Here is a 22,510-nt window from a genome sequence, read left to right on the forward strand (position 1 = left end):
TGTGTCAGTTTATTGTCAGTGACCGAGTGACATTTAATCAATCTATGTTTATCATTCGCTTTGTAAAGTCGTGAACTGTAATAGTTAAATTACCGAAGGAAAAGTGTGATATGCTTTAAATAGCAATGAATAACAACATCAAGTCTTATAAACGTAAAGTACTGTTGAAATAACCTAAAAGTTTTACAGACGTAAAATTGTATCCCGTTAATATAAGAATTAAAACGATGATATTGGCTCACGGAATATTTTGTAAATACATTGAATCCTAATTTATGTTTTGTGTGTAACGGGCTATAGGTTATTTAAATACTTAATAACTTTGCAGATGGGGTTTAGATTGATTAGTCGTAGTTTCCGTATATTTACTGGTACAATTAAAAGAATGGAGTTCCCTGATCCACCTTCGAAAGCAGCCTTGTGTTGCCCAATAGAATCGGTGGAAGGCGCTCCGCCGACGTATGCTATGTACGAAGCCCTAAAGGATTCTTGCCAGAATAATGCAACTTTCTTCCAACCAGATGACAGTGAGAATGGCCAACGTTTGTACCAGGGGTTCATGACGTTAATAGACCACATTGATACAGTGTGGCCGCTGGTTGACCATGTACGAAAGGTATGTGCATAGAATTATAGATTTTTATGACTAATAACATAAGAATAAGATACACCAGTTCTCACTAGTGATGTTTTTTTAAATTTAATTATAAGGTTGTCTTAACTAAAAATGTAATCCACATTGTAAGCCTGTGAAGTATAAAACAAATAGTTCATAAAGTATTTAGTTGTTAAAAGTAGCATGTCATATGAATACAATGAATAATATTAGTATAAACCTGTTGGCCTTTAATTTGAATTACAAGCTACTAATCATTGGAACACCGAATGGAATGTAATCATACTGCATTGTAAAACTACTAAGAACTTTGTGGCTATTCTTCAGAAAAAAGACAATGGTTTCACAACAGGGAAAAAAACCATGTAACTTAATAACTGTTTTTACAACAAAAAAGTATGTATGCCCTAGTTAGTCAAAACAATTTTCCAATAGATTTCATTTAGTTTTTAGGCTTGTGGACTTGGTCATATTCCTGTGCATTATTAGTTGTAAAATATGCCTTGAATCTCAAAATGTGCTCATAATACACATGTTTCTTTGTTTACAACTCCACTACTGATAATTTTGCCACATGTGCAATTAATTACATTCTATGTAAACTTAATGTCCTACAATCAACATGTGTTTCTAATGTGTATTTAAGATCAGCTTACAAATCAATAATGAATATTTATTGCATTGATAATGCTAATTAATCATTGGACATTTGGAAATTACAGCATAATTAAATGTAAAGAGCTGGGATGGCAAACCTTTGGCATGAAACCTAATACAGTCTCTAATTCTAAAAAACTCCATCCAAGAAAATATAGTCTATATCAAGATGTGGCTGAAAACTAAAGATTTTTGCAATGCATGGAATTAAAGGCCTGTAAAGACAAAAAGTTTTGTATAAAAAACTAAAACAGTCTCAGTCACGGATTTAATTATGTAAATCCAAAAAATTGTAATTTAATAAAAAAAAATTATAACTAAGCTATTTTTGTAGGCGCATCACAGTAGGCATGCCGTACAGATCATGTGTTGAGTTAAGATCAACATTATATATTGAACAGTTCTTTAAAAAAAATTGCACTCCATTGAATATGAAAAAGGTTTACCATGCCTGGAACATCGAGTGCCACTCAACTATTTTTTGTTATTTTTTACAATCAGAAAATATTTTAATTCTAGTTCAGGGAAAATTTGTTAAAGTAAATAAAGTTAAAATAACACTACTATAAACAATTTAACAGTAGGTCGAATAGTATTATACTGGCTAGGTTTGACTTTGATTTCCACACGAAGGGTTCTGTACCAAGTTGCAATATGAAATACCACTTATTATTAACATTAAAATAAAACAAAAAAATATATCTATACCTCTTTCGGTACCTCCTTAATTAACTTTCTTGTAATAATAAAATATGGTTATGGAGTTTTTATTTGGTTATAGTATAGTATTGATTGCTCATAATATGATAAATTGAAGTAGTTCGTTTAAAGATAAGCTAATCTTACTTAAACAAGATATAACAATACATAATTTTCTTGAAAACTAACACTTTACTGTTCATGGTCTGGTCTGGTGGGAGGCCTTTGCTAGTAACCACCCTACCGGCAAAGAAGTGCCGCCAGGCGATTAAGCGTTCCGGTACGATGTCGCGTAGTTACTGATTAGGGTGTATAGATTTAATAAAACTGCGATAACCCTTGTTAGGTTAGCCAGTTACCATCTTAAACCGGTGAGCCTGCAGACGAAGTCTAACTTGTAGTGGAATAAAAAAATCTTCGGACTTTTCCTTTTTTTCGTATTCCGTAGTTAGTTGCGGCCGAAACTAATGTAACAAATCTTAATAGTTTGGGATCATAATTGTATTAACTCTTATATAACTTACCTTATTATCGAAGCAATTATTATGTTTGATAAAGTTTGTTAATAAGTGTATCTACATATATAGCTAATACCTCATACAAACATATTAAATCATTGCTCATAAGTAATACTTTAATTGTCATCTCACGACTCCCTACGCGTTAACTTTTTGTTTATATATATTTGTTCATCCCATTTTATTACATAAATAATGGAATTGACATAGCGAGCGATAGAGCATAATAATCGAAATTAGTGAAACGAACGAGTTTCTTTATCTAGAGTTCTTTTTATAGTATTAATTGAGCAGCATTGCAGGTAGCTCCCTCTGATTTTGGGTGGAAATGCGTATAAACAGCAACACTTCACAGGACATGCAACTTGCAAGGAATACGTCCTGTAACGTGTCATACGAACTGAGGCGTAGTTGTTAAGCTTCATGTTTTTATAATTACACCGGCAACCACGCCCTTCATACTGGAGCACAGCATTGCTCAAACTCGCAGTAGTATGGTGGATCTACTGTCTCACCTTTAATAGACTCCTCGGAAATTTTGTATGGAGATGTCTAGTTAGGTAGCTGGTTAAACAATGGCTGTATGTTTGCAGGTAGCACCTCTATACGACTTCGATGCAAAATCCCCTGGCAACGGATACCGCAGCTTCGTTTCGGTTGTGGATTCCTGCGTGCTGCACGGACTCAAACTGAGCCGGCAAGTGTGCACGGGACGAGACGCACTGCTCTTTCGGAAAGGATATTTCGTTAAGTGAGTATGCGTTGAGCATGTATTTGTCCGCTTTTGGAAACAGTTCTTTTCAAAAACACGCCACCTTTACGGCCCTTGAGGTCTTTCGATGTTTTAGGTGCGCTATCTTTTAGCACGGGATAATATATTAGTTCCACCATATAAGTAGATATACTATTATTTATATTGTACTAGCGTACCCAGCCCGCTTCGCCGGGCTAGATTTTGCTTTATTTTATTTAAACAAACTTACATCATTATATTTTTAATTTAAGTCTCATAATATATTAAATCATTTATTTCTCTCCGTATTCATTCTCTTCTATTCTCTTCTCGAGCGGGTGAAGATCATTATCTACACCCAAGTATCATCAACAATAGAATATCATCATATCAAATAAAAGCTGTATTTGACAGTTTGACAGTTCAAAAATAGGAGTGCTCCGATCGTCACCAAAATTTACAGGATTACTCGCCAGGTCAATCCGGAGATTCCCTGAAAGTTTCATTGAAATCGGTCCAGCCGTTTCGGAGCCTATACGGAACATACCCACACACTTCTCTTTTATATATATATATATATAGATTATTTATTTTGTGGTTCTTATAGGAGGCTAGAAATGTTTCACTAATAAAATTCCTTCTATGGACTAGTAATTTCATAAAGGAAGACAATCGAAGACAATCTATCAGAGCCTAATAAAAATAAGTTCGTTCGTCCACACAAATAATTTATCAATCGTTTGCGTATATACGCTTAGTTATGTTTGAAATATACGTGAGAAAATATACCTATGTATGAAATTTTCTCAAGGTCGCGCATAATTACCTAGCAAGATGCACTAAAATTTACGTCTTTGCAACTAGTTTGAAATTCTCTGAAAACTTTAAGAATAATATCATGCACCAACACCAAGAGTTATAATTTAATTCGTTAATAATATAGCTCTAGTACGACTAACATGCGCGCTACAAAATAACTCCGAGTATGTCTACCCTTGTCTCGTCCAATTCCTAAGCCTTTCTAATTTGATAAACCGAGAAAAATTTTAGACAATTATCTCGTGGTGACCATTTTAGCCCTATAGAGGTTGATTGTGAAACCTAAACTGAATATTTTTTTAAGCATCTACCATTTATCTACTTATTCATATTTAACCTTAAGATATCACATGTCATCTAATTAAGTAAGTATGTTAATTAGATTTTTTCTCCGGTTCATTATCTTTGACTCGAAGACCCTTACAAAATGAATGTTTAATTAGTAAGATAAGAACCGGAAGCTCAGAATCTTACATATAACACAAAGGTACCACCTGTTCATTGTAATCTGTGATTCATTTACTAGGAACCTCTATGGGATTCTGTCTTCTGCGAAGACCGAGTGACCAACAGTGTAATTATGATGAAGCATATTTCCCACGAATAAGCGAATTTTAACCTTATTTAATTCTAATAGAGTTGTTTAAAGCATCGAAGCTAAACACAAAATGGAGACTAACTTTTTTATATTGAATGTAAAATGTATAAGTGCTAGACTATTTTCGCGCAGTTATAAGCTTTGTCGATTTCTGGTATCGGAACACAATAACGTCACAGTAAAATGAACCTACGATTCTCTACTTAGATTCACAAGTCCTGTACTACGGATTTTTTATTTTACAAAGGCCCGCTGCAAAAACAGACTGTGTTTGTGTGATTTGTGTTCTAAAAAAATGTAGATAAGTTCAATTTTAGTCTGATGTTACAGTATTTCAATACTCAAGAATGACTTCTATATTGCGATGGCATTATTACTAGGGCATGGGAGTTTTCACTTTATTTTTTAAAGTTGCTGAGATTGCGACCGTGTGTGTGATTGTGTTTTTATTTGTTTTGCTTTAATTCAAGGTCTTTAAAGTTTTCTGGAGATCAAGCATTTAAATATATGCTGGGAACTCGATAAGATTTCGTTAAATATAAGCGAACGTTTTCACATTTTTATGTAGTCACACATCTGGTTTTAGCTTTTCTGACGTTAAGTCAACTTTTAAATCGCCAACGATCTCAATTCCTCTCGTAAGATTCCAATAATGAGACAATATTGGAGCGACGCCAGAAATCAATTCAAAAACTGTGTAGCGACAAACAATCGGTACTAATTGTGGAAGAATAAAGTGTGTTTGATATCGGAACAAATGCTTACGCGTGGCCTACTTGCTATTTGTCTGAGTAGCTAGTAAATGCGAAATTCTTTTCATTTGAAAAATCTTATTTGGTGAATTGGATCGGAATCGGTTTTGGCGTAGCGAGGCACTGTGGCCTTAAACTCGAGCTTCACAATATTTTTTTAGAATAATTAATGTTTGTTTTGACCTCCGCATAAGGATATTATTTAACTTGAGGGTTTGCACATAATCACCTCGCTGGTTAGACTGGTTTGTGATCGCGGTAGTTGGTAGTAGTGGCAGTGAGGACGCTGCTGCTTTTCCTTTATTATATTAGTCGCCTCGTACGACACCCCCGGAAAGAGGAGGGGTGGTGACAACTGTATCTGCAGTCTTTCTCTGATCGGGTCTGGTAGGAGGCTTTGGCCGTGGCTAGTTACCACCCCAACGAAAAATAGGTGATCTAAGCGATTTAGTGTTCCGGTGCGATGTCACGTAGAAACCGATTAGGGGTATGACTACCATACTCACTAACAGGTTAGCCCGCTACCATCATAGACTGCATCATTACCACCAGGTGAGAAGGGCTAACTTGTAGTGGAATAAGAACAAATTGTCTGCCGTCACCAAACGGCCAGGTTATCACTTTACTTACAAAGGATCATGACTCATAATGGAATAACGTAAAGAATAAAATCCCTGAATCTTGTTGTTGTCTTGTTTCAGTAGTGGCACAATAAAACATTGAGAATGATGATTTTACTTAACTAATGTATTCTTTCAGGGAAGTAGAGTCATGCGGTCAACTGCTAGCGTCACTAGGCACGTGTCTTCACCACCTACAGACGCTACTATCTTGGGCCCCGCCGGGAGAACTGTTCCCATCCGAGGGTCATTCACCAGAGGAACTGTTCTCGCAAGCGGACAACATCAATCAGTATTGTTTTTATGGAAGATGTCTTGGTTTTCAGGTAAGATACCTTTGGATTTAGTACACCATACATACATACGTACATAAATCAGGGGGGGGTACTGCCAGAGACCCGGAAATCCTTTGTCTTAATTATGGTCCTTATGTACGGATATCACCCATCTCGCAATGGCAGGCTTTCTCTCAATAAAAACAATTAAGCAATTTAAAAATCACTTGTTTTAACGGGGAAGGAAAACGCCGTGAGGAAACTTGCATGTTAAGAGTTCCAGGAAACCTCCACAATGTACTCAACGGCGTGTGAAGTCTACATATCCGCACATGGTCAGGTAGCTTGTGGCCTAAACCCTTCTCTTTCTGAGCTGGTAATGACGGTGGGATGATGATGAATTTCCAAGCACATCACCGGCTCGAAGAAAGATCTTCCCATTATTATGGTCGATTGTAGCGTACACTTACGTAGAAGTCAAAGCTACATTTTTAACTAGTAAAACTGAATTGATTAAAGCAATCTTTTGACAATTTGTGTATTCCAAGATCATTATCGCTGACTCTAATAAGGCCTTAAGGTACCCAATTATGCTAATAATCGTTACTTATCACATTGATTAGCATTGAAAACACTTGAGGCCTTGACATAATTATTTCGAATTACGAAAGATATTTACATGCTTATTTAGTAAAAAAATATATGTTGATTCAAAAGTCTGATAAGATTGATAGCGAGATTCTGTTTTCTTGAAATATCTGACCTTATTTTAAGCCAAGATTTAAATGCTAATTATAATAATTTAAACTAAAAGTTGTTTCCTATAATAAACCCAAACATAGAATCACATAATATGTATTTTGGTAAATACCACCTCACGAGTAACTGATGAAGTTGAATTGCTTAAAAAGCACGCATAGCTTAGAAAAGTTAGAGGTGCGTGCTGAGATCCGAACTCAGCCCCCCAAAAGTGAAGTCGAAGTCCTACCCATTGGGATATCACCTCGTACCAAATAAGAATGCCTTATTTGAAAATAATAATATAACTTTTCTGAATCGAGTATTAGTGATACTTTTTTTTCATTGGTCTGGCAGTACCCTCGACCTTCACCTTTTTTATTCACTTTCATTTCAATTTTTTACAGTTTCTACCTTCAATGAGGGGTATACTCAAAGGTATATCAATATGCATGGCCGGCTTCTCAGAGGCCTACTACAGTCATGGAAATTTAATCAGTTCAGTTTGGACCGGAGGGCAGTACCTGATAGACCCGGAAATGCGGGCGCGCAGAATTGTTAATATTTCGCAGTCCGCTAGCATAGAATTCTGCAAGGCGTTTTGGTTTCTGGCTGAAAGTGGTGAGTTATACCATACCTTTTTTGTTCGCTCCGCTAGTTTTATAAATAAAGCAATAAATACATATTTCGTTAATTATATCATTCATGATATAATTAACGAAATGTGAGAAAATGAGAAGCGTGTACGCAACAATGGCGCCATGCTTTATTTTTGTTCCATTATAACTATTACCTTTTTGCAATATCACCTGGTGGTAGTTATTAATGGTGGTAATTTAAAATGGTAGCGGGTTAACCTCTTTCGTTCCAAGAAACTCATACCAAGAATGGGCTTCTACGTTGCATTGTTCTGGAACACTGAATTCTTGGTGCTAACTGGTCATGGCTCAGTGACTTAAACCTCTCAAAACTTTATAAGTTCCATAGCGCCAGGAAAGTCGACAAAACTAACTAAACTCTATTGGATCTAACTTTTCTTATTATGTAAACAATGGATTTCATTAATTTTTAGTGTTGAAATAAATAAAAACAAAAAAAAGAGATACTCTCTCTATACGCTTTTTTAATTATTTTATTCTTTATAAACGATCTTTTCAAGACATAAAAATACGCGTAAGAAAAAATTGTGTGCAACTAAAGACTTTAAATTTATAATATTAACAAAAAATAACGAACTGCAAGTCGGAATCGTGCACCGTCGGTTTCGAATCTTGAGAGGTAACGTATAAATAGTTATTAGTTTAAACAAGTGTTCCTACAAAATTCGCATAACTGAGGTAGGTACCTACGGTTGCTTGTAAGAGAAATTCTTTTTCATTAAGGTCAGACGTGATTACATAAAATATTTCGCTGTTTATGAATAAGGCACGTCATAGACAAATTTTATAAAACCGTATTATTGCACTGCCGTAGAATAAAACGGATTATGGAATAAAAATTGTATCTATTAATTACGTTAGGGTTGACATAATACATCGAATAATGTTTTCAAAAGTATATATTTTTAATTTAACAAACCAACGCAATCTAGCAAATATTAACTTTTTTACACAAAAAATACGCATTATGAAAAAACTTAAGTGAGACTGGGGGAGGGTGGAGCAAACCTCACGTGGATGGGAGTCCTAAAATCGTATTGAATGGATTCCCCCTCACTTCCAAATTAATTATTATTACTAACACATTTTATTTAATTAATTATTTAATAAGCGTTGATGTAAACATACGAATATCCCTTGGGAATGAAATATTTGAAGACTTGGGAATGAAATATTTATGTTTTTCCAGGATCAAAATAAGCCTTCGTTACTCGTGTCTTGGTCCTCTCGAACTAAATGCCAAAAATCAAGTCGATTGTTGTGTTGTTGTATGTTTTTCTTGGTTTGCAATATAGTATTCTTGCTTACGATTGATTGCTAAGATAGGGCGTTAAGGAAGGACAAACAAACACACTTTCGCCTTCATAATATTATTATGGATAGAAATCAAAAAAGATTTTTCATTTCACCTACACCAACATCAAATCATCTTATAGGTTATGTTTGCAGAAATAATGAAGAGAGTGCCAAGCCTAATGTCGTCAACAGTGGCCGTGAATAAAATAATAACAATATTACCCGAGCCGCTCGTGGTCAATACTATGGAGGGCAAGGAATTCACAGCCCTGCCGCCCACTGTGCATATAGGACTTCAGGGGCTTAACGTTAGACTGATCAGCGTCAATAAACGAGTTGGCATGGTGAGTACAATGTAAGGCAAAACGATTCACTCCAGACATCACCACCAGTCGTTTTATACTTTGCTAGAAAATACCCAAAAATTACTAAATGGTTCACTCCAAAAATCACCTATACAAACTGTTTTCGTAATCTTATGAAACATACTTTATATTTCATCGTTGGAAGTTGTATAAATGGTAAATTTTTGTGAACACTTCGTTAGCGCGATGCAGGGTTTTGGTGGCGCCATCTAGTTTGGTTATGTGTGGACCGTTACAATGTTTTAAAATATAAAAAAGTGATGGTACTCTCATAAATGTTTTACTAGTTCTGACGATTTTTTTTATGTGCCAGCAATTTTAAAGTGATAATTTTCCCTTGCCTTAGCAACAGTTATAATTTGACAAGTAAATAAATCGCTTCATCCCAATAAAGACTTTTATCTGAACCTTCGATATATTAAAGATCTACTATCTTATATACTAAAGGAGTAGAATATATCCTCCAAATTATATATTCTTATATAGTATCGAAACACTTTAACGTGTTAAGAGTTGCAAAATCTGTAATCCCGTTTTCTATTTTACAATCGTTAGGCCAAAAGCGGTTGCTGTAGAAATGTGGACAAATTTGAGCTTTCAAAAAAGGCCATTAATTCCATCTTCCTTTCATGTTACTGAGTAGTCATAACCGAACTTCAATTAGGATAAGACACAAATGCTATGTCGTAATCTAAGAGTATCTCAAAAAGATGACACTTCTTTTCGATGTCTCGATTTAGTTTAGCATTTTACAAATCCTTATGAAACTTTTCGCTACAATCAATATAAATAAAAAATATATATATATATACTACGACTATACACACATCGCCATTTAACCCCACAGAAAGCATATCTTGTGTTAAAGGTACTTAGATTGCTAATAAATATTTTTATGAATAAAATATATAAATACTTACAATACACACAGACACTGAAAAACATTAGTGTTCATCACACAAACATTTTCCAGCTGTGGGAATCGAACCCACAGCCTTTAACTCAGAAAGCAGGTATATTAAGAAAATTAAGTTTAATTTGCTACAGTCCACGAAAAGCAGGAGAATCTGTATGGTGTAACTTATAATTTCTTCAATCCATATACACCACACCAAACAGATATTCGGCAATGTACCCTGTACGCACGTTTTGCTCCGAAACCGGTGCATCCTCGGGAGATGTCGACTTTGCGACAGATTTGGAATCGATATCCTTATGAAAATTAAGTTTAATTTGTTATACTCCGCAAAAGCAGGAGAATCTGTATGGTGTAATTTATAATTTCTTCAATCCTTATACTCCACAACAAACAGATTCTCCTGCTTTTCGCGGACTATAAGCAAATTAAGTTTAATTTTCGTAATATATTATAGATTTCCGCAAAGTAACGCTTGCTTCTATCCAATATTCAGAAAGCAGGGTCGCTGCCCACTGCTATCAAATATGTAATTAATTTAAGAGCTTATTTCTTAGTCAGGTGAGGGATCCACATCACTACCAGCATCAGATGGCATTCTATTCCATTGTCACGGTGGTGGTTTTGTCGCCCAAAGCTCAAAATCTCATGAAACATACCTTAGGGATTGGGCGGCTAAACTTGGTATGCCCATCTTATCAGTTGATTATAGTCTGGCACCGCAAGCACCGTTTCCAAGGGCTTTAGAAGAGGTTTTTTACGCGTATTGTTGGATGATTAACCACTTTAAGGAAATTGGTACTACTGGTAAGTTAACGATTGATAAAAAATAATCTTAATATTTAACATCCCATTCATCTCTAACCAATAGTTGATCCTATTGTAAAATATCGATAATATATCGTGTAAATGAATACAAAAATAATACTTCATACGTCTGAGCTTAGCTTGCTTGATCACGTTTAGTTCCAACGGTGACATCTAGCTTCTTCGACTTTTCTATTAGTATTGTTTTTGACGGACCAAGCAGATGTTCCACCTGGTGTAAGTGGAAAACCGTCACGTATAAACAGAGCAACACTTCACAGGCTGTTCCGAGTTCTACCCTCGTTTAAATAATAAAAATATTCCTAAATATAGGATTAATATCTTTAACAATTAAATGCATTTAATTTTATTAATAAACGTACGTCTGTACTAAGTTCTACGTAAAACAAGTTATTATCATCTGTTATGTGGCTCAATAAGTTGTTAAAATGTTAAGTTTATATGCTGGGAAGTTTTAAAAAGGTGTTGTAACCTGCTAAACTGTCAGTAATATATTATTTATTTGTTCAACCTAGACTAGTCACTGGGATATGGACTGTAATACAATTATTTAACTAATAAAGATATTTTTAAAACAAGAAAAGAAACTTCACAGGGCATGCAACTATGCAACTAATGTACCTGCAATTACACCTTCTTTGGTTATTTCCAGGTAAGAGAATAGTTTTCGCTGGTGATTCGGCAGGAGCGAATTTAATAGCGGGGTGCACCCTTAAAATTTTGGGTGCTGGATTACGACCTCCCGACGGGTTGTTCATGGCTTACGCCCCGTTACTCGTCAGTTTTATACCGAGCCCTGCGAGGCTACTTTGTTTAATGGACCCCATACTGCCTTTCGGATTCATGATGAGGTGCCTTAAAGGTGAGGATATATCATTTAATCTCTAGTGATATTTCTGTTGCAGTAAGTTTTGAAGTTATTTTGCTACATCGGTAAACAAATTTTTTTTCGATCCCCAGAATAATGAATGCACTTTTTTTTCGTTTAACTGAGTTTGTAGTTTTGCTTTAAACGTTGTGATGCAGTATTAGACGACCGATTCGCGCCGTAAGCAGCGACCCTTGTTTCTGAGTCCAAAGCCGTGGGTTCGATTCCCACAACTAGAAAATGTTTGTGCGATGAACGTTAATGTTTTTCAGTGTCTGACTGTTTATATGTAGTATATTATAAGTATTTTATTCATTCAAATATTCATCAGCCATCTTAGTAGCTATAACACAAGCTACTCTTACTTTGGGACTTGATGGCGATGTGTGTATTTGCGTAGTATATTTATTTATATATTTTATTATTACATTTTATTATTATTGAGATAAAATTCTGGGAACAATAATAACTCCTTTGTTTAATGAATTTAAAATATCTTTGCAGCGTATGCGAGTCCAAACGTGAAGGGTGGCAAAGAAGACAAATGCCCGAGTAAAGAACTTACGTTATCAAATGCAACCAGTCCCATTGAAGGAAACGGTTTTCTGAAAGTTAGCCCATCACAAGGTCAGTAAAATACACCGATTAGAAGAACATTTCTGTTTATGCGTGATTTCCCAGTAATTCTCTAGACATTCACCTACAGTACAGTTCTTAAAACTTTACTTTCAGATATCATTTTTAATCAGGAATCTTGCGTTGAATCTTTATATTTTATATTTTTGCGTTTGTTTGTTTCAGAACAACTTAAACAATTATGCGTAGTTTACGCCTTCTAATATAATGAGAATTATCCTGTGGGTTTATTTGAGAATCATCATTGTACGGCCGATTGGCGCAGTGGGCAGCGACCCTGCTTTCTAAGTCCAAGGCCGTGGGTTCGATTCCCACAACTGGAAAATGTTTGTGAAACATGAATGTTTTTCAGTGGCTGGGTGTTTATATGTATATTATAAGTTTTTATGTATATTATTCATAAAAATATTCATCAGTAATCTTAGTACCCATAACACAAGCTACGCTTACTTTGGGACTAGATGGCGGTGTGTGTATTGTCGTAGTATATTTATTTATTTATCATCATCATCATCATATTAGGCCGTACCGCGCTGGTCCAGTGCGTATTGTCGGACTCCACACACCTTTGAGAACATTGTGTAGAACTCTCAGCCATGCAGGTTTCCTCACGATGTTTTCCTTCACCGTTAAACAAAGTGATATTTTAATTGCTTAAAATGTACATAACTTAGAAAAGTAAGATGTGCGTGCTGGTATTTGAACTCGGGCCCCCGAAATTGATGTCCTACCCATTGGGCTATCACTATCACCACATCATATTTTTGAATATTCGTATAAATTATTAATAACTAGATGGGCCCTGCGGCTTCGCCCGCGTAATTTTGGGAGGCAGCGTGCTGCTACATAGTCTACACCTAGATTTTTTCACAAAAATGTTTTTATCTCACGTAATTTTTTTTTTTCATTGGTGAGTATACTATATTATTTCTAATACCTTCAAGAATTTGTATTAAAAGTTTCATGAAGATCGGTTCAGTAGTTATCGCGTGAAAGCGTAACAAACAAACTTACATTCACATTTATAATATTAGTAGAGATTTTTGGCTCATCTTTTGGTATTGCCGTATTAACTGAAAAAAACTTTTTAGAAGGCATAAGCGAAGGTCCGTCATCGTTCGAAGAGGTGTCACCGTCGGATCTAGCGGAATTACAGGCGCACAAATCGGGTAGCGAAAGGAGAAAGTCCTCCGATACTACAATAAGTGCGGCGTCGCTGCAAAGCGAACACACTGCTACGGGTAAGTTAAACTTGTTTCTCCCTTAATCATACCATTTTTTGTCTGATTACATTCGTTTATTTATACCCTGAGAGACATTACAGTTTTTTTTATTCCACTACAAGTTAGCCCGAAGACTGCAATGATGATGCAGTCCAAGATGTAAGCGGGCTAACCTGTTAGAGAGTATAGTAATACCCCTAATCGGTTTCTACGCGACATCGGACCGGAACAATAAATCGCTTAGCGGCACGTCTTTGTATGTAGGGTTGTAACGAGCCACGGCCAAAGCCGACCAGACCATTAAAAATTTAGAAATTATAAATTCCCAAATTGCCCCTGGCGAGGATCGAACCCGGGATTTTATACTTAAATTCACATCGCTCACCGTTGCGCCGTAAAAAATATCTTTGTATGCATTTAAAATGTTTTCATTTTGCTAACAGGTATAACACCAGCGGAGGACAAGTCCCAACAGTACGTATCAGATTTCCTTGAGCGGTACGTTTTCGACAGCGATACGGATTCCGAGGGACGCCGGTTCCCAATCGTAAAGCCAAACAAACAAGATCCCTCCTACAGGTACCCAATGTGTCATGATCGTGGATTGTGCAGCAATTCCTGTTGATCTGTGTTTTCTTAACTCGACCATTAACAAACGAATCAACTTGGTTTTTACTAACAACTTCTCGTTCGATATTGATTTGATAAGTGAGATTAGGCGCGGATTATACAGAAGTCAAGAGTATGGTATAACGCTCAGTGGCGTTTCTTACCATTTAAAGCTTTTAACGGGAAGGTTTTAAGATTTTATTCTCCAAAGAAAATACTCTAAAATTTTATTAATAATTTCTTAAATTATCATTATGTGGAATGCCGGTTAAATGTTCTATTAGAAGAAATACTAGTTATATAATATATATTTGAATAGAAGCAGGCGTTACTTTGTGGAATTCCATGATATATTATGAAAATTGAGCTTAAATTAAGCTCCGCGAAAAGTAGGAGAAAACTGTATGGTGTAATTTATAGTTTACTCAATCCTCATACTTCACACAAAACAGATCTCTCAATGTACCCTCTACGCACGTCGCTCCGACACCAGAGCATCCTCAGATCATCCTCAGATGTTGGCTTTACAATGAATAATTAAATAATTTATGAAATAATATTTATTTATTAAAATTAAATATACTACGACAATACACACATTGCCATCTAGCCCCAAAATAAGCGTAGCTTGTGTTATGGATACTAAAATAACTGATGAATATTTTATAGATAATATAGTATTACTAAGTAATAGTAGTAGTAGTGTAAATATATATATATATAGTATATACATACATCTAGACATTGAAAAACATTCATGCTCATCACACAAACATTTTCCAGTAATGGGAATCGAACCGACGGCCATGGACTCAGAAAGCAGGGTCAACAACACTAAGCTAACAAACAAATAAATTATTTTTATATTATTAAAAAAACTGTTAAGTTAACAATTATTCATTGTAAAGTCGACATCTCCTGAGGATGCTCCGGTTAAATTATAAATTACACCATACATATTCTGCTTTTTCGCGGAGTGTAGCAAGTGAAGCTTGATTTTTTAATATATTATATCGTTTACCGTTTATCGTATATGCATAACTAATAACATTCCTAAACTAGTTAGTTCGTTTGTTAATGGCAATAAAAGAGGTTGTTGTATAGTTTAATAGTCGCAGTTTCTAACGCTCAACGCTGTACATTTATGGAGGCCTATTATGAGCTAAGCTTAATTTATGAATAGATTTAGCATTAAATTGTTGGCTTGGCTGACAGATTGCACTTTCTTACTTGGCCAGCCTGAAGCGTCTCTCGCGGCTTATTTCAGAACGGCCTACTTAGATCGCGCGTACTTGTATATTTTCTCAGTAGCCTTAGCATCACATTTGCTCGCTCGCTATCCCTCGATTGCATTTTCAAGTATGGATCTTATATGCATTCAGTTAAAGCTGTAATTCGCCTACAATACTGTAGCTCGGGCTTTTGATAGAACGTTGCGACTCTAAATTGAGTGGCATTAGGTCCATTTTTTTTTATGGTGATGAGTTTAATACTCGAAAACGAGTCTTCGATTGCGAACGAGCAAATCTGGTGTTAGGATAACTGTTTAGATAGTGCTATTTATAACAATATCCTAGACTTGTAAATAAAATACACATTGGTGCTAAGTCCTTATCACACATCTCTAAGGTCCTGTTTTACTACCGGAAGTGTCAGTTCGCATATCATATTATATTGTCTTTATCACTTACATAAACTAAGAAAATGACATTATAAAGATTTGTACGTACCGAGTAGTTTGTTGTACTTGTGTACCTACTTAACTAACTTCTACTTACTAATTCTTACCAGGTTTAACTGATAAGAGTTAAGTTGGTACTTTTTTGCGTGTGTAGTAATCTGGTTCAAACAATCTTTACTGTTATTACCTCTTGCTGATTTTTTATTTTTCTGTTCGTGTAAGACTTCGAAAATTGTATTGTGTGTATTGCTTAGATTTTGCTTATGTAGTTTTACGTTTCATTTAAAAATCTTCGTTTTAACTAGTTCAATAACTATGGTTGAAGAAAGGCAGCTCAGAGTGCCAAGTGTGAGATTTTCTACCTACGTTTCATTTTTCGATCGCGTGAAAGTTTACTACGATTTATATGGTATTAAAACAGCGCCATCTTATGACAGTACGGTTTCCCCGTATTGTTACTATGTTATATACTATTGTGATATCTAAATATATATTATTGTGGTATTTCAAATTGATCAGTCATTATGAAATATCAAAAAAAATACCTACTCATAACTAAAAAATAACTCAAACCATAAAAAGGTTTTATTAAACATAAAGAAAGCTTGTTGCTGTTTAGGGTAAATGAAGTACTTGAAACCTCCCCTTACTGTTGACAAATTGATATTGGGTACACACCTTTAGTTATGCTCTCAATGCAATTTAATTTATTCAGTGTCTCTGTAAATCCAAGATGGCAAATTTTAAATATTTTTTTTGGTTTTCTTTTTTTTAACATAACACAGTATAATAAAGGCGATACTAGACAACGCATGTAAAACCACACTAAAGTAAACCCGTTAATTAACCTTAGGCTTTTGTTTTTGAGAGAGATCTTAATTATACTTGATATAACTGCCAAAATACGTCGTTATTTGTTGCAAGTGACGTTTCTAAAGTCTGTGAAATTAGCAAATGATAATACTTAATGTTTAATGCATAGAGTATAAAGTCTTTTCAACTTTTGCATATATAACCAGGGAGCCAGTGTCGGAGAATTCTAGCACATTGATCGGCGAACCGCCTTTAATACAAGACTCAGAACTAAAAGACAAGAAAAGGATTAAAAATCGGTAAGATATTTGTGTGCAATATTTTGTAGCATATGTATATAGACATGAATTTTAAACCCGACAATTTAGTTTAGATATTTGTGTCTAACAGAAATGCCACCATGTAATAAAAATCATTAAGGCTCACCAACCCGCATTGGATCAGCGCGGTGGGCCAGAACTACGAAATAATATTGAAGTATGCATAAGTATATTTCATTAGGAATCACTCTGTAAAAATATTAAATCAAAAGAAGCATATTTATTTTCCATACAAACGAATTAAAAACATATGTTTATTAATGACAACCCTTTCGACAACAAAAGACCGACACGCGCATAGTACATGCGCTACGCGACGCGTACCTAATAAAGTTTCCTGTAACTTTATTAGGTACGCGTCGCGTAGCGCATGTTTGTACCTGCCCTTACATCACATGCAAAATTAAAAACATGTAGTCACATGTTTTTAATTTTGCATGTGATGTAAGGGCTGTATCTGATTTCTTTCAATAAAAACTATTGCAGTGGTTTACTCAAAAACAATTAGGTTTTTCTGTTTCACAGATAAGTAATATGTACCTATAAAGCCTGTGAAGTATTATATCGATTTGCATTTACACTTTGTATAGTACACTGATTGGCGCTGAGGATAATAAATAATAATAATAAACTTTATTTAGGCCAAAAATAGTTTGTACGCAGAGTTCTAGATTAAGTATATAAAAAAAAAACATTTCGTTTATGATTTATAAAGAAACAATACTTCTTAAAACATAAGATTTGGTTGCTGGTGCCTTCATCAGATTTCACAGTTTTATAAGTACCAGCGACCTTTAAACCAAAAATAATACCTGCTTACATAATAAATGAGGTTAGTAATTGAAAATATATAGGAATGTACAAAATGTTTGTAAGACCAGGTTCCAGTTACGCCAACTCCTGTACTAGTTAAAACTGTATCACAGTGAGTTGCCATTCCTCGTGCCCAAGTACTTACTATAAGTCTATACGTTTTATTCTATATTATGAATAGGTAAACAATATGTGTGCAGTTTTAAGATAATATAATAATAGTAAAGGATGTTTTTATTGTATGGATTCCGAAAATATATTATTGAATGCCTTCATATTGTGCGTTTTGTACTTACACAGTATTTATGTATATATACTTGCAGTCCTTTGTTTATGATTATTTGTGTGTGTGCGTGTATTGTGTTGACGTGTGCGTATATTTTCTGTCTCTAGTATAAGTGAAGCGGCCACTGGTTTAATGGGTGCGATGTCTTCTCGCCTAGCGTATATAACGGGTTCAAATAATATAAGACCCACGCAGGAAGAGTAAGTAATTACATTTTTTTTATGTTTTTTTTTGGATATTTTTTTTAATTTAATAACTTGGTTCTTAGAAAATAGTAGATTGTTCAACGAGGGGATATGTGCTATGTCCTAAGTAACGAGCGCCGTGTCCTTAGTAGTGTAACTCCCGAGCGTATGCCCGCGTATCCCGTGGGTGATGCATCTAGAATCCTGAGTGTAGCGAGGGTTTTAGGGGCGCCCAAAACCAAGGCGGCTTTAACCCTGAGTTGAATACTCTACTTTTCACACGTCTCGAAGCAAAAAATCCAGTTTTCTATCTATCTATCTATACTATACTATATTCTATAGCTCGCGCTTCACAGGATCTGTTTAGTGACAGGGACGCCATCATACTTTAGAGCGAGGTAGCAATATTAGAATGAACAGATGTTATCTATTAACGCCGATGTTCCTAATTTAAATCATAAAAGCCCCTAGAAACAACATTACTTACCCGCTATGCCTATTGACGGTTCAATACTAAGCTATGTATGTAATGAGGCATTGTGCGAGTGGTGTGAAAACAACCTTTTTAGCCTCCACGGAAGCTTCTACTAACGACCTACTAGAAAATAGATATATCTTCAACTCCCAGGTGCTTGATTACGAATTATTTTTTGTAACTTGGCTTCAAGAACCTCTTTGCTATCACACTATCAAACTTCACGAAGTCTACCTATGTTTAAAACAGTATTTTAAAACAACAGTTTTGTATGGCCCTTATGAAATGGGATAGAACAGAAATTATATTTAAGCTGAAACAAAAGCGGCAACAATATAAAAATGGCGCGTCTGCGGGCGTTTGTGAGTTGCGACGCCACGGGACTATATTGTCCCGAATTATGATTCTGTGACCATCTTGCGTTTACTGGCTACAACGACTATTATTAGCTTCCCTTTCGTGTGCGTTTTCACTTTTGTGTCAAGCAGTTTAAATATCACGTTGAAGGAAGACATCGTGAGTAAACCTACATGTTTTCGAAGGAGTGCTAAGTCTACTCACTTGGCTACCGCGGTGGAGTACGGCCTAAACTTTTCTCATTTAGAGAAGTCTCGTGACCGGTAGTGGGCCGATAATGGTGATATATGACTAGAATTGCATTCAATATTTTAAAACGAAACCAAAATTTTACTGATCGAAGGATCGAAATGTCATACCAATTTTACTGTAACAAACAACATTGTCCCCAGGTTAGCGGTGCGAACTAACCTAGACTCGTTGATAGCGCGCAGTCCGTCCGACGAGTTCATATTCTCCGTGCCCAAAGACCCGCTGCTGTCGCCGTATTGGGCCGACGAAGAATTGCTCAGGAAATTCCCTCCAGTTAGAATATTGGTAAGTTTTAATTTAATGCACATCGATATACTATTTAACTTATTATGAAAATAAAGCTTACTTTGCTATGCTCCACAAACAGGAGGAGAATCTGTATGGTGTAATTTATAATTTCTTCAATCCGTAAACTCCATACCAAACAGATCCTCGGCAATGTACCCTCTACGCACGTTTTGCTCCGAAACCGGGGCATCCTCAGGAGATGTTGACTTTACAATGAATAATTGTTAATGAAAAATTAGCCAAATGTGTCGCCTTTTATACCTTTCGTACCCCTACCCCCTACCCTTCCTTATCTGTCTAAGCCTCATTAGTGCCTCTGAATATATTCACTAGAGCTGAAGTTGAAACTTCGCCTCTATTGAATATATTCAGAGTCAGAGAGAGAGATGAAGAGGCATGTTGCTAATAGGTTATCAGTAAACCTTTGCCATTGTTTTTACTGAAATAAATCAGATACAGCCCTAACGCCACATCCAAATGATCAAGTGACTTCTGCTACTTTATTAGGCACGCGTCGCGTAGTGTAGGTACTATGCACGTGTCGGTCTTTTATCTTCAATAGGGTTGTCAAGTAAACACTGAGAATGTTTTGAAAAAGTTTGTATGGAAAGATAAATATGCTTATATTGATTTAATATTCTTACAGGGTAATTCCTAATGAAATATACGTATGCATCCTACAACATTATTTAGTTATTCGGTTACACGTTGTATAAAAAAATTTAATAATTAATTTATACTAATATTTACTTCAAGTTTAGTAAAAATAATCTTACATTAACTGTTAATCGTTTCAGACTGTACACTTGGACCCTTGCCTTGATGACTGCGTGATGTTCGCGAAGAAACTAAAAGTTCTTGGCAACGAAGTAGGCATCGATGTTCTAGAAGGTTTACCGCATGGATTCTTAAATTTCTCTCTGGTAAGTTCTATGACCGAAGTGTCTATGGTATCTTCAAACTTTTGTTAATAATGTCATGATTTAATGTTATCAAATAGTATTATTACTATAGTTAATATGGAGAAACTAAACTTAAGCGTCCCTTCAACGCATTTTAAAATTAACAAAATATCTGTGTCCTTGAAACGACTTCATTTCATTTGTAGTAGATAATTGAACATCCTTAATCCTTCTAAAATGTTTTGGGATATTTACATCACTGTATTAGAAAACCATTCACATCAGAAGAACTTTATCTTAATGTTGCCATATCATATGTTGGCAAATCAAACAAAAAACATGGTGGTAAAAATAACCCTTAATCCGCATTGCATAGAGTTATAACTGGCATGTCTCCATTTTTTTTTTTAATAACTAGTGTTTAGAATACTCATTGTTTATTTGCAGATGGCCAAAGAAGCGAACGAAGGCTCAAAACTGTGTATAGAACGTATAAAACAATTGCTCGACTTAGAAAATCATGCGACTACCCCCGAAAATAATCACTTATGAATGTGCGGCCTCTGCGGTATTACTAGGTCTTAGTGCTTATTTGTGAAGCATGTGCCTAATTTCACAGATTATATATTAGGCCTAGCGTAAACGACCGTCATTAATCGGTCCAAGATTTTGTTCAAAATAGACGCTACATTCTCGGTTATACCAAAAATAATAGTTCAATCTACTCTCGCTGGCCTGATCCATAAATTGTTAATATATTGCTATATTATGATTGCAAAGTCCTACATTCTATAATCGGATACTGAAAGCCTTATGAGGTCTGAAACCGATCTTGGTTTTAGGCTTTTATCCCAACCTGAAGTTGACAAAAGTTACCCATTATCTGACACTTTCGGTTCCCCACGACTCGTCTGCGTTTAAATTCTGGTATGTTTCCCAAAAAAGCTTGAATTTGCTTTACTACAGAATCCGCAATTTTATGATGCTCCTATATTACGTTGAGATCAGTGCAATCTGTGAGCTTAACAAACAAACTGACATTTCAGCATCCACATAACCAATCACAGAAACGAACTTGTTGAAATTCGACATATACCTAACTCGTATCCTGAATATAGAAATTAAAGGGATTTCAATTAAATTATAGCAACTGTTACTCGTGAAAGTGGTCACTGTGCAACAGATATAAGCAAAGTGTTACATCCATCCTGAATACGGACGGGCAAAGAATTATTTTTATATACAGCACAGCATTTTTATAAAAATCAAAAAATATGCGGACGAAGTCGTGGGCTAAATTAGTTTATAATATTACCATGCAATATCCTCGAATACACGACCAGAAATATTGGCAACATTCTTCAGATAACAATTAAGTTAGCAACACCTGTGTTTAATTAGTGCATTAACAGGGTTAATTAAAAATACCAGAAAGCTCTCAGCCCTATAGTTGCTATCATAAAAAATAAAAACGTATGGTCTACGACTTTTAAAAATGTTATTTCTGTAGTGACACTACACTGTGAAACCAAATACATGTCCCTATTGCCAAACCGCTGCGAGCAAACGGGATAGAGTCGTGGTACCCACGTGGTCGATGTTAAATTACAGAGTAGTAAAAAGTAGAGTATATAAAATATTCAATATTTCAAAAACTAAGGATTTAAAAAAAGTCGTAGAACAAAAGTTGTTAGTTTCAACGTAAACAACTAT

The 22,510-nt window shown here is 35.3% G+C and overlaps 1 protein-coding gene across 4 annotated transcripts; it reads left to right on the forward strand.

Moving 5' to 3' along the window:
* LOC120631368 (hormone-sensitive lipase) lies at window positions 1-22,272 on the forward strand. Of its 4 annotated transcripts, none has more exons than XM_039900897.1 (16): window positions 1-252; window positions 329-616; window positions 3,084-3,241; window positions 6,152-6,338; window positions 7,433-7,646; window positions 9,134-9,324; window positions 10,819-11,068; window positions 11,742-11,951; window positions 12,462-12,584; window positions 13,685-13,834; window positions 14,260-14,395; window positions 17,126-17,218; window positions 18,446-18,538; window positions 19,748-19,892; window positions 20,693-20,818; window positions 21,245-22,272. In XM_039900897.1, the coding sequence occupies exons 2-16, from the start codon at window positions 329-331 to the stop codon at window positions 21,347-21,349; spliced, it is 2,469 nt and encodes an 822-aa protein (XP_039756831.1). In that variant the 5' UTR covers window positions 1-252; the 3' UTR covers window positions 21,350-22,272. The 4 variants fall into 4 exon arrangements, with proteins under 4 accessions (XP_039756831.1, XP_039756834.1, XP_039756832.1 ...); XM_039900900.1 differs by having other exon boundaries at window positions 14,260-14,290; window positions 21,245-21,349; XM_039900898.1 differs by having other exon boundaries at window positions 1-153; window positions 21,245-21,349.
* The last annotated feature ends 238 nt before the right edge of the window (window positions 22,273-22,510 follow it).

Source organism: Pararge aegeria, chromosome 18, assembly GCF_905163445.1.
Source record: "Pararge aegeria chromosome 18, ilParAegt1.1, whole genome shotgun sequence".
Lineage (NCBI taxonomy): Eukaryota > Metazoa > Arthropoda > Insecta > Lepidoptera > Nymphalidae > Pararge > Pararge aegeria.